Below are 23,445 nucleotides of genomic sequence, written 5' to 3'. Positions count from 1 at the left end.
CAATATACAAAAATCATTTACATTTCTATACACTGGCAATAAACAACCCAAAAATGAAATTAAGAAAAACATTTCCATTTATAATAGTACAAGAGCATTAAAAAGAATAATATATTTAGGAACAAACTTAACAAAAGAAGTGTAAATTTTATTCTCCGAAAACTATAAAACATGGTTGAAAGAAATTAAAGAAAAACTATATAATTGGAAAAACTTCCCACGTTCATGGATTGGAAGACTTAACATGGTTAAGATGGCATTACTCCCCAAATTGATCTACAGATTCAATACAGAATGTACCGAATTTCCAGCTGACTTCTTTGCAGCAAATGACAAGTAGATCCTAAAATTCATATGGATAGGCAATGAATTCAGAATAGTCAAAACACTCTTGAAAAAGAAGAAAGGAGGGGGGCGCCTGGGTGGCTCAGCTGGTTAAGCGACTGCCTTCGGCTCAGGTCATGATCCTGGAGTCCCGGGATCGAGTCCCGCATTGGGCTCCCTGCTCGGCGGGGAGTCTGCTTCTCCCTCTGACCCTCCTCCCTCTCATGCTCTCTGTCTCTCATTCTCTCTGCCTCAAATAAATAAATAAAATCTTTAAAAAAAAAAAAAAAGAAGAAGAAGAAAGGAGGAATCACGCTTTCTGATTTCATACTACAAAGCTATAGTAATAACTCAATGTGGTACTGGCATAAGGACAGACATAAAGGTCAATGAAATACAAGCAAGAGTCCAGAAATAAACCCATCTATGGTCAATTGACTGTGACAAGTGCCAAGACCATTCAGTGGGAAAAGAATACTTCCAACAAATTATGCTGGGACATACACACATGCAAAAAAGATGAATCTGGACTCCTACATAATAGAGAAAAGTTATTCAAAATGAATTAAAGACCTAAACTAAAGAGCTTAAACCATAAAACTCTTAAATGAAAACATAGGTATAAATCTTCATGACCCTGGATAGGACAAGAGTTTCTTAGATATAACACCTAAAGTCTAAACTACCAAAGAAAAAAATAGATAAAATAGATTTCATCAAAGTTTAAAACTTCTGGTATCAAATGGCATTACCAAGAGAATGAAAAGGTAAACTGCAGAATCAAAGAGTTACGAATCATGTATCTGGTAAGGGTATTATATCCTATAAAGAACACTAATAACTCAACAATAAAAACACAACCCAATTTAAAAAATGGGCAAATGATTTGAATATACATTTCTCCAAAGAAGATATGCAAATACACATTAAGTACATGAAAAGATACCTAACATCATTAATCATTAAGGAAATGCAAATCAAAAGCACAATGAAATATCAGTTCACACACATTAGGATGGCTATTAAAAAAAAAGAGTATAATAACAAGTGCTAGTAAGGATATAGAAAAATTACAGCCCTCATACAATGCTGACAGAACTGTAAAATGGGGCAGCTGCTATAGAAAGCAGGAAAGCAGGTTCGCAGTTCCTCAAATATGACCCACAATTCCATTCCTAGATATTTTCCCAAGAGAAATGAAAACTTCTGTCTACACAAAAATTTATGCACAAACATTCATAACAGCATTATTCATAATAGCCAAAAATTAGAAACAACCCAGGGTCCATCACCTGATGAATAAACAAAGTGTGGTAAGATATATCCATACAAAGGAATATTATTCAACCATAAAAAGAAATGAAGTAATTATACATATTTTAACAGAGAGTACCTTGAAAACATCATTATACGTGAAAAACCTAGACACAAAAGGCCACATATTTCATGATTCCATTTATAAGAAATGCCCAGAATAAGCAAACCCATAGAGTAGATTAGTACTTGCCAGGGGCTAGGAAAGGGAAAAGAGCAGTGACCGCTAATGGGCAAAGAGTTTCTTTTTGGAGTAATAAAAATGTTATGGAATTAGACAGGGGCGATGGTTGCATAACCTAATGAATATACCAAAAACTATATACTTTAAAATGGTGACTCTTACGGTATATGAATTATATCTCAATACAAGAAAAAGATCGCCTAGGGGCGCCTGAGTGGCTCAGTCAATTAAGCATTGCCTTAGGCTCAGGTCTTGATCTCAGGATCCTGGGATCGAGCCCCGCATCAGGCTCCCTGCTCAGCGGGGAGCCTGCTTCTCCCTCTCACTCTGCCCGCCACTCCCCCTGCTTGTGCTCTAACAAATAAATAAAATCTTTTTTTAAAAAAGTCCCGTAACTACAGCATCCTAAAATTGTAAAAGTATAAAATGGTCAATAGTCTCTTGGGGTGATAAAAAATATTTGATTCCTATTTTACCAATCTGAATAAATACATGGACAATGAAACTTTAAATCATGCATACAAAACTCCCAGATCCTCTCTTAATCCTCAAATTTTTCTCCAGTACAGAACACAATGAATAATGCCATCAAACACAATTATCTATGTACAATTACTAAAGCACTAACTGTATCTCCATCCATTTCTCTCTCTTTAGCAAGCATAACAGAATATAAGGTAATATTTTATGTATACATATATGTTATACTACATATATATCACACATTACATATATATCTACTTTATTATTACTACATCATTTGTAATACAGAGCACAACTAATCACATCAAGTGTGTCATGACTGCCTTTATTGCACTTCTATGATTCTTTGAGATTTATTTCTAACATATTAAACATAGTGGTTCTATTTTTGGCTTAACTGAGTTACTCTCATTCCCCCAAATTCAGACATTGAAGTTCTAACCCTCCTATTCCTCAGAATGTGACTGGGGAGATAGGGCCTTTAAAGCAGTAATAAGGTAAAGTCAAGGTCATGTGGATGGACTCTAATCCAAAATGACTAGTGTCCTTATAGGAGATTAAGACCCAGACAATGAAGAGAAGAAAGAACATGTGAAGACAAACGGAGATGACTGCCAACTACAAGCCAAGGAGAGGGCTCTCAAAAGAAAACCTTGATCCTAGACTCCTAGCCTCCAGAACTAGGAGGACATAAATTGCTGTTGTTTAAACCACCCAGTCTGAGATACTTCGTTATGGGAGTCCTGGCAAACACACCATTATTTAGATGTCCTTAGCATGGAAACAAACACCAAAATAAAGAAGTGGAACTCATATTTCAGGAAACTCTAAAATGAGTTCTTTGGAGACATAAATGTGTAAAAGGGCTCTGGACATCCTCTCCAAGAAGCTGAACTATTTCTGTTGCAGCAGGACTTCAGAAATAGTAAATTCTGCATCCTAAAGCAAAAGTTGACTTCCTACTAGCTTTTTGTGTTCTGGTATATGTATACATATGTTTGTTTAGTTGGGGGGTTTTTTAATTGCAAAAGAGCCAACAAAAACCTCCCAAAAAACAAGAGTCCAGGGCCTGATGGATTCCCAGGGGAATTCTACCAAACATTCAAAGAAGAAATATCTATTCTCCTGAAACTGTTTCAAAAAATAGAAATGGAAGGAAAACTTCCAAACTCATTCTATGAGGCCAGCATTACCCTGGTCCCAAAACAAGGCAAAGACCCCATCAAAAAGGAGAATTACCGACCAATATCCCTGAAGAACAGGGATGCCAAAATTCTCAACAAGATCCTAGCCGAGAGGATCCAACAGTACATTAAAAGAATCATCCACCAGGACCAGGTGGGATTTATTCCTGGGATGCAAGGGTGGTTCAACATTCACAAATCAATCAATGTGATAGAACACATTAATAAGAGACAAGAACCACATGATCCTCTCAATTGATGCAGAAAAAGCATTTGACAAAATACAGCATCCTTACCTGATTAAAACTCTTCAGAGTGTAGGGATAGAGAGAACATTCCTCAATTTCATAAAAACCATCTAGGAAAAGCCCACAGCGAATATCATTCTCAGTGGGGAAAAGCTGAGAGCCTTTCCCTTAAGATCAGAAACACGACAAGGATGCCCACTCTCGCCACTATTGTTCAACATAGTACTAGAAGTCCTAGCCTCAGCAATCAGACAACAAAAAGAAATAAAAGGCATTCAAGTTGGCAAAGAAGAAGTCAAACTCTCTTCTCAGATGACATGATATTTTATGCGGAAAACCCAAAACACTCCACCCCCAAATTACTAGAACTTATACAGCAATTCAGTAATGTGGCAGGATACAAAATCAATGCACAGAAATCAGTTGCTTTCTTATACACTAACGATGTAACTGTAGAAAGAGAAATTAGAGAATCGATTCCATTTACAACAGCACCAAAAACCCTAAGATACCTTTGAATAAACCTAACCAAAGAGGTAAAGGATCTATACTCTAGGAACTACAGAACACTTATGAAAGAAATTGAAGAAGACAAAAAAAAGATGGAAAAACATTCCATGTTCATGGATCAGAAGAAAATGTCTATGCTGCCCAGAGCAATCTATACTTTCAACGCCACCCCAATCAAAATACCAATGGCATTTTTCAAAGTGCTGGAACAAACAATCCTAAAATTTGTACGGAACCAGAAAAGACTCTGAATCACCAAGGAAATGTTGAAAAACGAAAAACAAAGCTGGGGGCATCGCACGTTGTCTGATTTCAAGCTATATTACAAAGCTGTGATCACCAAGACAGCATGGTACTGACACAAAAACAGACATATAGACCAATGGAACAGAATAGAGAGCCCAGATATGGACCCTCAACTCTATGATGGTTAACTAATCTCCGACAAAGCAGGAAAAAATATCCAATGGAAAAAAGACAGTCTCTTTAAAAAATGGTACTGGGAAAACTAGACAACTATATACAGAAGGATGAAACTCGACCATTCTCTTATACCATACACAAAGATAAACTCTAAATGGATGAAAAGACCTCAATGTTAGACAGGAATCCATCAAAATCCTACAGGAGAACATAGGCAGTAACCTCTTTGACATCAGCCACAGCAACTTCTTTCAAGACACGTCTCCAAAGGCAAGGGAAACAAAAGCGAAAATGAACTTTGGGAAAAAAAAAAAAAAGGAAATGAACTTTTGGGACTTCATCAAGATAAAAAGGTTCTGCACAGCAAAGGAAACAGTCAACAAAACAAAGAGGCAGCCCACGGAATGTGAGAAGATGTCATTTGCAAATGACACTATAGATAAAGGGCTGGTATCCAAGATCTATAAAAAACTTCTCAAATTCAACACCCAAAAAACAATCTAGTCAAAAAATGGTCTTTAGACATAAAGAGACACTTCTCCAAAGAAGACATACAAATGGCTAACAGACACATGAAAAAATGTTCAACATCATTAGCCATTAGGGAAATTCAAATCAAAACCACATTGAGATATCACCTTACACCAGCTAGAATGGCAAAAATTGACAAGGCAAGAAATAAATGTTGGAGAGGATGTGAAGAAAGAGGAAGCCTCTTACACTGTTGGTGGGAATGCAAGTTGGTACAGCCACTTTGGAAAACAGTGTGGAGGTTCCTCAAAAAGTTAAAAATAGACCTACCCTATGACCCAGCAATTGCACTACTGGGTATTTACCCCAAAGACACAGATGTAGTGAAAAGAAGGGTCACATGCACCCCAATGTTCATAGCAGCAAAGTCCGCAATAGCCAAACTGTGGAAGGAGCCAAGATGCCCTTCAACAGACAAATGGATAAAGAAGTTGTGGTCCATGGGGTGCCTGGGTGGCTCAGTTGGTTGGGCGACTGCCTTCGGCTCAGGTCATGATCCTGGAGTCCCAGGATCAAGTCCCGCATCGGGCTCCCTGCTCGGCGGGGAGTCTGCTTCTCCCTCTGACCCTCCTCCCTCTCATGCTCTCTGTCTCTTATCCTCTCTGTCTCAAATAAATAAATAAAATCTTAAAAAAAAAAAAAAAACTAGTTAAGAGAAAATAAAAACTACAGAGAGAAAAAAAAAAAAAAAAAAGAAGTCGTGGTCCATATATACAATGGAATACTACTCAGCCATCAGAAAGAATACCCACCATTTGCATCGACATGGATGGAACTGGAGGGGATTATGTTAAGTGAAATAAGTCAAGCAGAGAAAGACAATTATCATATGGTTTCACTTATATGTGGAACATAAGGAATAGCATGGAGGACATTAGGAGAAGGAAGGGGAAAATGAAGGGGGGGAATCTGAGGGGGAGACAAACCATGAGAGACTATGGACTACGGAAAACAAACTGAGGGTTTCAGAGGGGAGGGGGCTGGGGGAATGGGTTAGCCCGGTGATGGGTATTAAGGAGGGCATGTATTGCATGGAGCACTGGGTGTTATATGCAAACAATGAATCATGGAACACTACATCAAAAACTAATGATATACTGTATGGTGACTAACATAATAAAAAAAAAAATTCCATATGGATAGATATCCTTGAATTGGCTCAAAACTTAGGTGTAACAAGATGGAGAGAAGTGAGGTACTTTGGAGGAAAACAGCTGAGTTCAAATCTTGGCTCTACCTGCTCCTAGCTATTTAACAACAATCAATCTACTCTGGGATTCAGTTTCCTCAGTCATAAAGGGAGATCACTTAGCATGATGCCTGGCACATAACTGATGCTCTATAAAAGGGGCCATCATTTCATCATTGTATTTAAACAACTCAGCATTAGCCACAAGGAACAGTAAGCTATTTACCTAAGCACCACTGTGTGTGTGTGTGTGTGTGTGTGTGTGTGTGTGTGACCAACAGGCCAAGTCCTATTATCTAAGTTCTACTGTAACTTAAGTAATAAGACCCAAATAAAATCAAATTGACACAAGAGCTTATATTGCTTTGAAAAATAGTAAATACTTGGCATAGACTCTATTTAATGACTCAAATACCTAAGGATTCAAGATTTCTGTCAAATTCTCCTTAAATACACTATCTTAAAATGTTACATTTTGCCTGAAATTCAGTCCTTCCATTTATGTATCCAAACCCTACTAGTTTTGCAAAGACTCAGTTTAAGTTCCACATTCCTCTTAATCCTTAGGTGACAATTTCTCCCTCCCATTGATACAACAGTACTAAATTATATGTTGTCTTTCCTTTGTACTTTTTATGTAAATCTTACTTCCACAACAGGACTTGAAGTTTCCTGACAGTAGGATTCATAATATATGTGCCTAGGAAGCAGCCATGTGCTCACAGAAAGAATTTACTACTTTATGGACTGACTGTGTTAAGTAGTTATAATGAAGTTTGCTACTGCCTTTCTATGTTAATTTAAAGGTATTTCAAAATAGGGAGAACACAGAACATATATAGAACCACACGCAGATGTGAAAGCATCTTAAAGAATCACCTAATTTAGCCTAATTAATTACCTAATTAATTCTTTTAAAGTAATTATTAGATAAAATACAGACCACAACATTTTTCTTATGTTTTCTTATTTTTCCATTGTTAGCAATATATCTCTTTTACAGTCTACAGCAGTTAATCTCTACCAGTCCCTGAATGATAATGAGAATATATTTTCACAGTAGCAACTGGTGACATTTCAATAAATCAATGTGCTGCAGTGATACCTAAATAAAAGCTTATTTCACTATAATGATGCTTCCAGGCTTCCCTCAAGTCAGGTGGTTACTTGCAGTTAATGATCTGTGACATACCACACAAGTAGTCCTAAAAAGACTTATTATCCACTGCATGTGCAACAATATTTGCTTTATGGATGGCTACATGAATGAAGACATTCAATGTAACTGTAAAAGTAAAATCAAAAGAAAACTTACAAGTAACATGTTTTCTTTAAGTAAAAGGGCTGTGACCATTTTCCATTAATACTTAACCTTTTGCTGGAGCAGTGCAACCACATATAACGCTCAAATCCATAAAGCCCAAGAGCTGTTCTGGGTTAATGCTAATTAACTGCCCCCAATCAAAAGAGCAGTAACTTTCCAAAAATGTGAGATCATCAACCTCTATTGTTGACATCAAAGTCATATCACAAAGCTTAATGAACAAAAAAAAAAGACAAATATGCTTTATATATGTTAAGAACCTATCTTTTAACTGAATGTCTACATACCTATTCAATAGAAACATGCTGAGAAAAGAAGAATTATGCTGCACACAAATTTGCTGATCTCAAACAATACTCTATCTTTCATAGCTGCCAGACTTTGCAAGCATTCACATGTTTACCATTTATAATTTTATTTCATTCACTAGACTCAGCTTTTGTCCACCATATGTCCACTGTGGATTAACTATTCCCTCAGGTACAATTAAGGCCTTTCCATTTGTTGTAAGAAGAGGTAAGTATGAAGGACACAGCCAGAAATAACATTTATACCTCAACCAAAAACAGAAGCACATTGAAACTCAAACCATGGTTTATGCAGCATCTTTTTTTTATTAGACACATGTCTACATAGCAAAATAAACTTGAGATAAAAATTCATGGCAACTGTACACCAGCTTTCACCATTGAGATTAGATATCAAAATCATATCACCTCCACCAAGTTTAAATAATTTTTCAGAAAAATATATTTCTAAAATATAAGTTAAATGAAGGCTAGCTTCCAAACATTAATAATAACTGAAACTTTAATCATTATCTATGTATTTCAAGGACATTTCACACAATTTTTAATGTTTTTGATTTTTAAATCCTTAAATATATACACATATACACTTAGCAATACCTCCTCCCAATATCCATAACTAGAAGACAGAATTTGAGGAAGCAGTGAGAGACACAATAATAAGAGCTAACACATATAGCACCTGTTACATACAGGCATTGGTTTTAGGGGCTTTATAAATATATACATAACTCTTTCAACAACCTCCCTATAAAGTAGGTGCTATTATTATTCCCACTTTACAGATGAGAAAATTGAGCTACAGAGAGGGTAAGTACCTTACCACAGCCAAGAATTAATAAATGAGCCCATATCTGAACTTAATGGTCTTACTTAGAGGTCTGTGCCCTTAGCCACTTCCTCTATACTGTCTCTCTGCATTGATGATATGAATGTGCCAGAACACACTCTAACATAAATATCCATAAGGGAAAATACAATTTCTCATCTTTTTTAAACTAAAATTATGTATGAACATTAAGAGATTAATTAGAGTTAGGACTTGGTTTTCAAAAGAACTATGTGTGTAACATAACAGGTGTCTTGCATGGTCTGATGTGGTAGTGACTCAAAAGCACAAAGTGAGTCTGTAAATATTAAAATCCTCTTCCGATTGAAAAATCTAGGGTCAATTTCCTTACACCACACACAAAAATAGACCCAAAATGGATGAAAGACCTAAATGTGAGACAGGAGTCCATCAAAATCCTAAAGGAGAACACAGGCAGCAACCTCTTCGACCTCAGCCACAGCAACTTCTGCCTAGAAACATCGCCAAAGGCAAGGGAAGCAAGGGCAAAAATGAACTATTGGGACTTCATCAAGATAAAAAGCTTTTGCACAGCAAAGGAAACAGTCAACAAAACCAAAAGACAACTGACAGAATGGGAGGAGATATTTGCAAATGACATATCAGATAAAGGGCTAGTATCCAAAATCTATAAAGAACTTATCAAACTCAACACCCAAAGAACAATTGATCCAATCAAGAAATGGGCAGAAGACGTGAACAGACACTTTTCCAAAGAAGACATCCAAATGAAAAAAAAAAAAAAAAAAAAAAAGAAGACATCCAAATGGCCAACAGACGCATGAAAAAGTGCTCAACATCGCTCGGCATCAGGGAAATCCAAATCAAAACCACAATGAGATACCACCTCACACCCGTCAGAATGGCTAAAATTAACAAGTCAGGAAACGACAGATGTCGGCAGGGATGCAGAGAAAGGGGAACCCTCCTACACTGTTGGTGGGAATGCAAGCGGGTACAGCCACTCTGGAAAACAGTATGGAGGTTCCTCAGAAAGTGGAAAATAGAGCTACCATATGACTCAGGAATTGCACTACTGGGTATTTACCCCAAAGATACAAATGTAGTGATCCGAAGGGGTACATGCAACCCAGTGTTTACAGCAGCAATGTCCACAATAGCCAAACTATGGAAAGAGCCAAGATGTCCATTGACAGATGAATGGATAAAGAAGATGTGGTATATATATACAATGGAATATTATGCAGCCATCAAAAAATAAAATAAAATAAAAATGAAATCTTGCCATTTGCAACGACATGGATGGAATTAGAGGGTATTATGCTAAGCGAAATAAGTCAATCAGAGAAAGACATGTATCATATGATCTCACTGATATGAGGAATTCTTAATCTCAGGAAACAAACTGAGGGTTGCTGGAGTGGTGGGAGGTGGGAGGTGGGAGGGATGGGGTAGATGGGTGATAGACATTGGGGAGGGTATGTGCTATGGTGAGCGCTGTCAACTGTGTAAGACTGTTGAACCACAGACCTGTACCTCTGAAAAAATAATACATTATATGTTAAAAAAAAAAAAAAAAGAAGAAGAAGATAGCAGGAAGGGAAAATTGAAGTGAGGGAAAAAGGAGGGGGAGACGAACCATGAGAGACTAGGGACTCTGAGAAACAAACTGAGGGTTCTAGAGGGGAGGGGGTGGGGGGATGAGTCAGCCTGGTGATAGGTATTAAAGAGGGCACGTATTGAATGGAGCACTGGGTGTTATACGCAAACAATGAATCATGGAACACTACATCAAAAACTAATGATGTAATGTATGGTGATTAACATAACATAATAAAATTCAATTAAAAAAAAAAAAGAAAAATCTGGGGTCAGAGTTGTACAGAAGCCAGAAAAGTATTATTTTCACTTTATCATCTCAGAAAGTCTGTAGTTCCATTTTTCACTGAGATAGAGAATTAATACTTTTCTAGTCATTCATAACAAGTATCTATTGAGCACTTCCTGTGTGCAGAGACTAAGCTAGATACTAGAATGACAGCCATGAACAAGGCAGTAGGCATTCATGGAGCTTCAACTGAAGAACACCTGTATAACTGCAGGAGGGGAGAGCTTTACTCTAAAAAAGGTGACTTTTTTAGAAGAATCACACAGTTTAAAAAGTGATAAATAGCTAGTAATTATTTTTTTTAAAATACAAAACATAAAAATAAAGAGAAGTTTGTAAAATGCAGCATTTTGACAACTGGGGGGAAAAAAAACAAACACAGAAACTACCTAGTATTCTGTCCTAGTCCTCTTCTATTTATTTGTTTCTCTCAACACTCTGAAGAGTTTAAGATTTGGGAAAGTCTTCACAGATTGCTCATGTTCTACTTTTTCACTAAGTCAGAATCAATGCAATAAATTGAAGATTAAGGAATGGAGATGACTCATTCAAACTTGTATCTAAAAATAGAACAAGTTCAAAAACAATAGAAAGACATGCATTTTATGTCATTAGATATTTGCACACATACCCTATGTCCTTCTCTTCCCATGAACATAAAACATGCTATAATATCTCCCATTCTTTAAAAACACCACCACAGAGTTCTGACCCACATTCCCTCCAGCAGCTGCCCCATTTACCAACTCCCTTGTAGAGTGGCATTACGTACACACATCGCTTCTATTCACTGTCTACAATTCATTGACTTCCCTTCTCTCTTCAACTCACTCTACTCAGCTTTCACCCACACCGCTCCGATGAACCTCTTTGCCAAGGGCAACACTCATCGCCTCTATGTACTAAATCTAATAATCATTCTTGGTCCTCATCTATTGATCACCCCCTTCCTAAAACACCTTTACATGTGGCTTCCAGAATTCTTCACTCTCAGGATTTTCCTCCGATCTCCACTGGCCACATTCCAATTCCTTTGCTGATCTTTCTTTATTTCCCCAAACTTTAAAACATGGCTATAACCCAAGGATCAATCTTTGGACTTCTTCTCTTTTTATACTCACTCCTATGTAAAGTTCATCCAGTCTCAAGATTTAAATACCATCAATATGTTATTGACTCCCAGACTTTTATCTCTAGACCCCCTCTTGCCCCTGAACTCCAGACTCATATATCCAACTACCTATTAAATATCTCCACATAGATGATTCATGTAAGTACCTCAAACTTAACATGTCCAAAAGCAAACTTGTGATCCTCACCCAAAATTGTTCTTCCTGCACTCTTTCTCAAGTCAGTAGATTGAACTTTAGCCTTCCAGAAGCCTAGGCCAAAAATCGTGGCATTATCTTACCTCTTCTCTGCTCTAACTCCACAACCAATCTATGAGAAAATCTATCACCCCTAGTTCAAAATGTATCCAGAAGCCAACTCCTTCTCACTACTTCTACTTGCCGTCACCCTATTCCATACCACCATTATTTCTCACCTGGATTATGTCAAAAGCCTCTTATCTGTTTAGCTTGCTTCCATGCATACCCACTATAGTAAATTCTCACAACAAGAACTGTAGTGATCCTTTCAAGTTAAATCACTTCACTCTGCTGAAAACCCTTAGTGGCTTTCCATCTCACACAGAGTAAAAGTTGAAGCCCTTACAAAGGCTTTCCTGATCTGTCCTCTTCCTAGACACTTTCTTCTTTATATCTTCATGTCCTACACGATTCTTTCACTGACTATCCCTACATATAGCTACGCACACTGCTACAAACACAAACACACACACACACGCCTTCTTGGAGTTCCAGAGGGGGGAAAAAAACAAAATACTATCTCACTACTCTTCCTACTCTTCCCTCCTACTTGGATAACTCCAGATATCTCTGTGGCACTCTCTCTTTCTTCCTTTATCTCTTTGCTCAAATGTCATCTTCTCAAACTTTCCTTGCTACCATATTTAAAATCTTAACACCTTCTTCCATGTCTTCCTTTTTCTCCCTTCCCTGCTTTACCTATACAAAACTTAGCATCATTTAACATACTATATATTTTCTTATTCATTTATTTACCATCTTCCTCTATGGAACCAGGCTAGATGAAGGCAAGAATTTTTGTCTGTTCATTTCTGTATCCCTAATACCTAGACAGGTATGTGGCTCAATAAGTAATTGTTAAATGAAATGAATGAATGAGAGAAGACATAGAAAAAAAAAAAAAAAGGAAATACCTGCTGAACTGCCTTATTTATACTGCAAAAACTAGACATTCAAGTGAAATTTTAGGAAATAATGTCATAGAAAATAAAAAGTAAATTCTAAGCTCAAGAAAATTTTTAAATTAAAAAGAAATGCTATTTTTAGAGCCCCCCAAACACTCCAAAGTTGACAGTATTTCCAAGGTGTGCCTAGCAAGTAATAAGAATTCAATAAATCTTAGCTAGTTATTATTATTACTGTGATTAGGTATATGGACCTATCCATGTATAAAGAAAATAGATTCTTAATAATCTAACAATTGAATAAAATAAGCCTAAGAAACCATTGCAAAGATAAGAGGACAGGGTCTACAGGACATATAAAGTTAAAATTAAACTCTCTTAAAATTATATGGTAGTAAATATGTTCAATTAAGCAGACTTACTACTAAACATGTTTGGGTCATCATACTTTAGTAATAGAAGGTGCTTATGATTACCAAGTATAATCCCTCATTTTATGCATGAGGATGATCCTAAGTGATTAAGTAAATTGCCCAAGGTGACGTAACCAGATAAAATGACAGCCCCAGGACAAAAGCTAAAGTTTTCTGATCCCCACTTTAAGTCTTCCTTTAAACTGTATTGGATTTGTTCCACAATCACTGCAAATAAAATTAAAATAAATTATTAAAGAGACTTAAATTACATTAATGAAAAATTTAAATTGCTTTTTCACAAAGAAATCTGTTTTTATAGCTATAAATTGTTTTTAATTTATAAATTTTATAAAGCTACACATTTTTATAATTGTAACTTAGTAAATTAGAATATTTCATAATTTCTTCTAATTTTTAAAATCAGAGATTTACATAAAAGAAAAGTGGATGACCTTTCTTTAGCATTTAATAAAGTTTATCATGAGAAGAAGAAGATGAACAGAAATCTCATAAACAGATTGTTATGACAGAAATGCTTATACAATTCCCCCAAACAAAACCAAACCACAGAAATCTTAATGCTTCTCAGGCTAAGGACATTATAATACTGTCAAATGGTTTGAAGGAGGCTATCTAAAAAAAAGTAATTATGAAATGACATAATAACATCACTGCAACGACTGTCGGGTAAAAAGTGATTTTGGTAAGTATTATGAAAAAGCACTCATTTGACATTTTCTTCCCCAGTAAGTATCAGTCCTAACAGCAGTCTGAATGCAATCCTATGCATATAATTTGAGGAAACTACTCCATCAACTGAACTGGAAATACTATAAAAATGTTCTGAAAGTACAGCAAGAGTGTGAAGTATCATGCAAAAGAACAGCTTTAAGAGTGTATGTTAAAACACTCTCTCAGTACACAGACTACGATGCTGTCAGTATCAGAATCAGATGCTCTCAGCATCTTCCAGTAAATAAATAATCATAGCTTTAGTGAACAAATTTACATGCAAAGAGAGAAAAAAGAAAAAAAATGAAGCAATAGAAACAAAAATATAAAGTCCATCTGAAAAGACACTTGGACCTGATACTTTGGGATTACTATTCCCAGAACAAAACAGAACCAAAGTATTAAAATAAATGGGCAAGGAGGCAGAATGTTTTAATTCACAAAGTATAAACAGAATGAACTTTTCAAATTCTCAAAAGAGTTTCTGTTCATGCTTTATATAAATAATAAACTCTCTTAAGCAAACTGATAATAATGACTCACTCGTTCACTTTGTTATAATATTGTAGATGATAACTTTTATAGAAGTTGATATGAATCCTTCAAAGTAGGAATCAAAGTAAATGTTACCTACTTCACATTTTCGGCTCTCCAGATAACATTAGAATTTTTGAACACTCAAAAGAGTCACAGGATAAGCAAGCACATTTGTGTAAATTCCCATGAAGTTTTCCAAGCTGAATATATAACCATTTCTTATACTCCTCTTACACTAAGAATAAAGAATAATCTTTTAAAAATTTTGTGATAATTTTATTGAGGGCATCAGTTAAATTTTCCGACTTGAAATTTACTTGTTCTACTAATACATTTCCATTGCGTTCAAGGAACACAACTACAGAGTACATTAAAATGTAACCTTTGAACCTCGCAGTGTAAAACATCACTTCCTGAGCAGAGATAGCACTCCAAGAACAATCAATCACTGTTAAGAAGAATATACACTCAACATTGTTAATTAGTGTTGATGCACTCTCCTCTATGCCCTCATCTGTCATGAAGATTGTTTAAAAATCTGAGTTATTAGTCTTTATTTGGGAAAGGATCTGGTTAATATCTTTAAGAGCAGAAATCATTCATCCATCCACTCTATCCCAGAGCGTGATAATTCCTACCCCCAATACAAGTTACTGATAACCACCACCCCTCCACTAACTAAGAAGCTATAAATCAGGAAGAGGGCAGCTTCTATGCAACCCCTGTTAATTTCTGTTTACAATCTATCCAACTGAGAATGTTAGCTAGTCAGGGGAGAAACCAGCTGATGGATCAGATAGTAGGAAAACATAACAGCTTAAAGATAGAAAATAACAAAATGACAAATTAAAATGCCCTGTGCTTATAAAACATGGATTGAATTTAAAATTAATCTTTAAAAAATTAATATTCCTGAATGTTCATCTCACTTCAATGGGAGCTTTCCTAAAACACTGAAAGAAAAATTAAAACTGTAACCTTAATGTAGATGGTTTCTGGAATTAAACACAAAAATTAAAAAAAAAAATAAAAAGTCAAAAGTGTAGGTTTCTACCATTACGTAAAAATCGCATTAGGAAAAAGCAAAATTCTTAATTCTTTTATATTTAACTTAAAATCATGATATAAAATCTACGACATTTTTTCTCATACATGATCCAGCACAAAGAACTTCAATATACTTCCTAAGAAACTCTCCGACATATTCACCAAGGTGGAATTCAGTAGGCCAATTGGGCCCGAAGGCCATCTAACAGATTCCCTGTATCTACACATGTATTTTTCCTCATTAAGAAAAGCATTTTCCCTTAATAACACATCCCGGGCCATAAACACTTCTGATTTCAATGGAAGCTTCATGAAAAGGCTTTTATTCACTCATTCAGTACTCATTCATTCAGGCACTGTTCTCAGTGATGAGGTCCTTAGGTTTCGTTGAGCTTAGATTTTAGTGGGGAAAGACAGACAAGAAACAAACAAGAACAGCATCAGATGGCACTGAAGCTCCACAGATAAGTGAAACTTAATGTCCTGAGAGAAAGGGACTGCATGGCCTGTTTACACTGAGTGGCCAAGAAAGGGAACTCTGAGGAGATGACATTTAAGATGAGATCCAAATGATAAAATGGAGCCAGTCAAGCAGAGACCAGAAGTATTTCAAGCAGAAGAAACCCTATGGTACAAATTAAGTTAGAATGTTTTAAGTACAGAAAAAAAGACAAGTGTGCCTTAGCATCTAGTGGCAAGGGAACACACAGTAGAAGAAGAGGTCTGAGAGGCAGGTAGGAGCCCAATCACCTAGTGCTTGGTAAATTTGGATGAGGAGTTTGGAATTCATTCTAAGTGTGATGAGAAAGCACTAGAAGAGTCATAATAACATGATTTGCCATTTGGGAACTGGGATTGTAGGAGAGCAAAGCCAGAAGCAGGAGGGACAGTTAGGAAGCTACTGCAATAGTTCACATGAGAGGTGATGGTGTTTTAGGCCATGGTCAGGTCCACCTGTAATAAGCCCAGAAGCAGACATAAATAAAAAACCCTGAGGCTCCACGGGGCAGTCTCTGATCAAGTGAGAGAGCAAGACTTTCAAGGCCAGGAAATCAGGTACCAGACCTCGTAGATCTGGCTCCATGAATTGCAGAAATTGCCTCAGATGGTAATAGAATGGTTTCCAGGTGCCTATCAGTTGTTTCATTCCACATCGGGCTGCAGACACCATCAAACTTCAACAGAACTTCTGTAAGTTCACAGAATAAGTAGATGACTTTCCCTCTTTCCCATTTTGGAAGTTAGCTACCAGGAATTTACGCTTACCTTGCTAGGGAAAAGCAGGGCCTTCCATGAAGATTTGGACATAATTATACTTATTAATCCCAACAACCAAACAGAGCAAAAGAAAGGCATTCAAATTTTTAGAAAACTTGAAGGCAGCTAAGCAAAAGAATAAAATTAAGACTAATTAATTAAAGGTTAAAATTAAGGTTAACAGGTCCCTAGCACTCCTTAAGCACTCTTTTTGTCTCAACCTTTGTGCAAGTGAACGTCTAACTGAATACACATTGCTAGCACTCCAGAATGTTTGAACTGAATTGCCCCACCCATCATATGGTACGAGAAGTGATCTAAAAAAAAACAGAAAAAACAAAAACCCAAGACATAAGATGATGACAAAGGGATTCTCTAGGAACCTTTACCTCCAGGCCACATTTGTAAAATATCTGTTTCAGCTCTACTAATTTGTAATTTGTGATCATTCAAATTGAAGCTACAGTCAGTGTTTTTAAAAGACTATTATGAATGATAATAACGATGATGATAATAGTTATTGAGCACTTACAGTATACAGATCACAGGCAAAGTGCTTTCCATGTAATATCTCATTTAATCTTTAAACCAACTTTACCAGACAGCAGCTATTATCCTTACCTCAGATGAGGAAGTTGAGGTATCTAGATACAAAGTCTAATGTCACACTGCTGTTAAGTGAAGAAACTGGGCTTATAAAAGCAAAGTATGCCAAAATTCAAAGCCCTATGATCTTTTTTTTTTTTAAAGATTTTATTTATTTGAGAGAGAGAATGAGATAGAGAGAGAGAATGAGATAGAGAGAGAGCATGAGACGGGGGAGGGTCAGAGGGAGAAGCAGACTCCCCGCCAAGCAGAGAGCCCAATGCGGGACTCGATCCCGGGACTCCAGGATCATGACCTGAGCCGAAGGCAGTCGCTTAACCAACTGAGCCACCCAGGCGCCCCTCAAAGCCCTATGATCTTAACCATAACTCAGTACAAATTTAAATAGTACAGGAGCGCCTGTCAGTTAAGCGTCTGCCTTTGGCTCAGTTAATGATCCCAGGGTCCTAGGATAGAGCCCCGAATCAGGCTCCCCGCTCAGTGAAGGTCTGCTTCTTCTTCTCCCTTTGTGCATGCTCTCTCTCTCTCTCTCTCTGGTAAATAAATAAAATCTTAAAAAGATAAATAAAATAAAATCTTAAATAGTACAAAGAAAAAATACTAACTAGTGCCTTAGAGCCTTTCAGAATAGAATACAGACTAAAATAAATTTGTTTTAAGCATTATACACTGAAATAATTTAATTGTTAACAATTCTATTTCATAAAAGCAAATCCCTTCCTCTACTGACTACTTCATTAACCTATTCTAGTTATTCATTATATTTAAACATAGTAAAACACAATTTTTAATAAAAATAAACCCATAATTCACCCTTACCTAAAACTATCTTCAATCCTTAGCCCAAATTTCTGTGAGTTTACTATATTTTAATAAAAAACAAATGATCTTTGGGGTGCCTGGGTGGCTCAGTCATTCAGCGTCTGCCTTCAGCTCAGGTCATGATCCCAGGGCGCTGGGATGGAGCCCCGCATCGGGCTCCCTGCTCTGCGGGAGGCCTGCTTCTCCCTTTCCCACTCCCCCTGCTTGTGTTCCTGCTCTCGCTGTCTCTTTCTCTCTGTCAAGTAAATAAAATCTTAAAAAAAAAAAAAAAAATCTTAAAAAAAAAACAAAGACACACATATGCACACTCCCTCTCCACTTCCTCCCTTTCTCTTCCTCCCTCCTTCCTTCTCTCTCTCCCTATACAGAAATTTTCTGTCTATCCTATCCTGCTAAATTTTGGCTAAAAGTTGGCTACTGCTGGGGTGCCTAGGTGGCTCAGTCGGTTAAGTGTCAGACTCATGATTTCAGCTCAAGTCATGACTCATGGGTTGTGGGATCCAGTCCCATGTCTGGCTCCTCACTCAGCATGGAGTCTGCTTGGGATTCTCTCTCTCTCTCCCTCACCGTCTGCCCCCAACCCCCGCTTGCTCGCTCACACACACACATACTCTCTCTAAAATAAATAAATAAATAAAACCTTTTTAAAAATGAAATAAAAGTTGGCTAATGCTGCCAATATTTTCATAGCCTATACATATATCTTTTCAACATATACTTTCCATTTTGCAACTTTCTAAGTTGCAAAGAACAGGACACAATGATGAGTTTTAAAAAGCACATTTAGGTAGAAGATGACTCTCTGTAGATAAGGAACGTAATAATCCAGTTTCAGATGTCTTCCCATCATGTTTCTTTTGCTTTGCCTTTAATCCATATGTAAAATCCTTGCTTTTTAATATAATTTTGTCCCCCCAAACAGAAGATGAGTACACACTACTATGACTAATGTAACACCAACGTGGAAACACAGGTTTCAAGATCTTTTATTACATGACCATATGAAATCAGGCCAGTGACAGATTATGCAGTAAATAATATCCAGGAAAATGTTCATTTTATAATCTCTTCATTTTACAAATGTAACATTCTGTGTGACTGCATACTTTATTCTATGATCTCATTCTGAGAGTATTATAAATACAAGGAAGGGGTTAGAGCTAAGCCAAAAGCTAAAAAACTCAACTTCTTATGCTATTAAATCTCAAACATAACACTGTAATAATTTTTTTCATAAATTCATATAACTTATATAAATGTTTGTTTTTAAAAATTTAGGAATGGCATCACCAGCACAGTCCAACAGCCTCCAATCTGATAGGACCACATAAACACATAATGTATATAATTATGCACCACTACACCATTACTCCAGATGGTAGTCAAATTATGTCTTGAAAGAAATGAAAACAAGTCTCAACCCCTATTCCTTTCTTACTCTATAATTTCCTAAAAGGTGATGAGAAACTGCTGATAAAGCACAAATTTAACCATAATACAAGCCAGTGCTTCAGTAACATGGTAACTAAGAAATGATCTCCTAAAATGAAAAGTTGCACTCAGGAACAGAACCTAAGGTCATCAAAACTTTTTAAAGGAGAATTTCAATGAATTTAAAAGCATCTGATTCATTCAATTAGAAATATTTACAGAACAGAACAGCAAAATTAAACTAAAGCTTTAAAAAACTATATCTTTTACCCAAGACATCCATTTCATGATATATAATACTATTTTCTAAAAAGGTATTATAAAATTTCTATTTTTAACTCTTCAGAGAAATGGTATCCACACCTGTTTTGTAATGATTTTAAAGTAAGGCTTGGATTTATTAAATGTTCATCTAAGTGTGCAAAATCACATAATGAAGAAATCTTGGTTTAGTCCTTTAGGAAGTACTATTTCCTAAATAATAGTACTATTTCCTAAATAAACACAGAAAAAAATGCACTATACTTTTAAAGACCTTTGGAGAAGATAATTCTCGTGGTAGTATACTTGGGTATTGGTTTAACAACGCTTGTAGTCAGGAAACTGTTCCTGACCTAAATCCTCCATGGTATAATTTAAATTCATTTTCTCTTTTTCTGACCTCAAATAGTTGTAGATTAGGTCATATCATAGTATTTTATATATTTAAAAACCCTTATTAATGTCTCCTTTTCCAGGTAACTGCATTGTAGGACTATGAACCAACTAACAGTCCCGTACTAAATTCAGTCTGTAATTTTATATGCTGTATATCATAGCCCAAGAGACAGATCTCAAAAATTATTTATCCACCATTTTTACCAAGCACTACTCATCCCCCAATACACTCTTTCTTAAAAAAAAAAAAAAAAAAAAATTATCTACATTTTAGAACAAACCCCAAAAATTTAGAAAGAGAAGTTTATGAGAGATGTGAGCAAGGAACAATGCACACAAAATTCCACCCAGACAATGCTTTCTTTCCTAGAAAAGGGGACCATTTAATGAAATCTCTCTCTCAAAATCTCTGGGGCAGAGCTGACGCTGTAGTGCAGTATCATAAAATCTGCAGCTGTGTTGCTGTTCTTAATAGTCCATGCTGCTTCCTCAGACCACAGGAAGCCAAAACACACAGGGTCAGAACAGAACTTACCTGAACAGGAACTGGCCAAACCAGCAGAGCAGTTATGACAGATCAAGCATCAAAACTGTTATTGAAAAGGTTGTATACATCTTTAAAAATGTTCTCCTCCAGCAATGTACTTACTCCAGGAAAGCTGTATCTTTTATGTTTCTAAACATCAACATTTTTGTAGGAATAAAGACTACGGGATAGGCAAATAAATTACTATACATAAATAAGCATTAATAACTTACTTTTATTGCCCACCAAGGCAACCAGTGGCTGAGTTTCTGACTCCTCGCTCACTTTCTTCACCACAGAATACCAGTCTTCTAAATTCTCAAAGCTTTGATAATTTGTAATATCATATACCAAGAGGATTCCCTGTCACAAAAGAGTTACAGAATCTTTGTAAGATACCTGGCATATGCATGGTAAGTTACAATGAATACAAGAAAACTGTAGCATAGAGTTGAAAAAGCTGCAAGGTCTACAATCCTGCCTGTAACTTTCAAGAGGTCAAACATGTAAACCTTTCAATAAATAACCATCTGCTGCTGCTCTTTTTAAATATTTCAAAAATGGAGATTCCATGACATCCCTTGATAGTCAATTTTAGTGTTTAACACAATTTTCTTTAAATGAAATAAGTCGATTTCCTCTTTTGGGCCTCTGTGCATTTGGAGAACAACATGAGAGTATCCTCCTCATAATAACCCTTCATGTACTTGAAGATAGTTAAGTAACTCCTTTACTGTCCCCTTTCCAGAATAAACAAACTCAATTCCTTAAACTTGCCTCAAAGGACCTATTTTCTATCCCTTTAATCATAGTTGTTGGGTTCTTCCCAGGACACACTACATACATTTTTGACATCCTCTTTAAAATGAGCAATGTAAAACTGGACATGATACTGTAATAAGAGCCTGAACAAAGCCAAATATAACAGAGGGATTGCTTCCTGCCTCTTATATATCATATTCCTTTTAATATATCCCATTATTTTGTGTGGGAAGGAGAAGTATGTACACACACAAATATAACAGTGCCACATTCTTGATTCTCATCCAGTTTGTGGTCAAACACTTAATACAAAGTTCTGCATACAGTATTAAGTCTGGACCCTAATAGCATTTATGTCTCCTTCTTTGGTTGTAATCATAAGTTTTAACTACATTTTTGAACCTACTATGTATCTAGACATATATTTAGATCTCTTCATTAGTCCTTACAACAATAATGCAACACTGGTATTCTTATTCTCATTTGACTAATAAATAGAGGTTACAATAACCAAGGTCATACAGCTAGGCAAGTGATGAAGCCAGATATGAATCAAGAGCTGAAAGAATATGAATTCACTCTATAAGCACTTGTCTGCCAACTATATGTCCAGCATTGTGCTGGGTCCTATGGGTATAAATTCCAAACCTCCAGAAACTCAGTCTTACAGCAAGGCCAGGCACATAAACAGACAAGTATAGAACACAAAAGTGATGGCCAGTGATATGCTGGTAAAGGTTAATCAACTGGCTATTGTCGTGGTGGGGGTAGGGAATTGCAGAGTGTGATTTGTAGCATTTGCCTATGTCTGTGGGGTAAATACTCCCCTAGGGCCATTTTTAAGCTACTGATGTCACCTCAATGAACAGAACTGGGTAGGACACTACCATATTGCATCTGCACCATACAGTTACACTAGACATAAATAATTTCAAGAAAATAGATAATAACAAAAATATATGTTAAAAGAATTAGTAAAGGATGCATTTGAGCATATATCTTTGTTTTTAGTATAATTTATGCATTTATATATAATTTTTAATCATGAATGTATTCAACAAAGGGCTCACAAAAATTCCCCAAAATTTAATAACTGACTTTCTCAAGCCAGTTCCAGCACACTACCCTTACAGCTTTCTAGCACCATGCTCTTTTAAATTACACTGGCTCCCAAGTCACTTATCTTCTCTGGGTCTCAGGTTGTTTGCCTCTAAAATTAGATCACTGAAAGTAAATGGTCTCTAAAATCCATCCCAGTTTAAATATTCTATAATTTTTATGCAAAATCATTTGTCTGATTTATTTTGATAACTTAGACACCCATTTCTGTCTTCCCAAATGCCTTGAAATAATGCCCAACACAAAATTATTTGAAATAATCAGCATAAGTCCACTTTTCTTATTAAGAATAATGCCCCAGGGGCACCTGGGTAGCTCAGTCAGTTGGGCATCTGGCTCTTGGTTTTGGTTCAGGTCATGACCTCTGGGTCATGAGATCAAGCCCCGGAGTTGGGTTCTGCGTTTGGTGGAATCTGCTCGGGATTCTTTCCCTCTTCCTCTCTCTCCGCCTCTCCTGTGTGCACACACATCCGTGATCTCATAAGTAAGTAATAAATAAATAAATAAATAAATAAATAAATAAATAAATAAATAAAT

The 23,445-nt window shown here is 36.3% G+C and overlaps 1 protein-coding gene across 4 annotated transcripts in view; it reads right to left on the bottom strand.

Annotated features, from left to right (window-relative positions):
- The window catches only part of RAB28 (RAB28, member RAS oncogene family), a 97,368-nt gene that overhangs the window by 52,921 nt on the left and 21,002 nt on the right, over positions 1–23,445 (bottom strand). For all 4 annotated transcript variants that reach the window (XM_035005294.1, XM_035005293.1, XM_035005296.1 and 1 more), the window contains one exon: positions 21,261–21,390. In XM_035005294.1, coding sequence (XP_034861185.1) covers positions 21,261–21,390 — 130 coding nt within the window. The remainder of the gene's footprint in view (positions 1–21,260; positions 21,391–23,445) is intronic.

Source organism: Mirounga leonina, unplaced genomic scaffold, assembly GCF_011800145.1.
Source record: "Mirounga leonina isolate KUSES-001 unplaced genomic scaffold, KU_Mleo_1.0 Mir_129, whole genome shotgun sequence".
Lineage (NCBI taxonomy): Eukaryota > Metazoa > Chordata > Mammalia > Carnivora > Phocidae > Mirounga > Mirounga leonina.
Note: the sequence above shows the minus strand (reverse complement) of the source record. Positions and strands in the feature narration are given on the sequence as shown.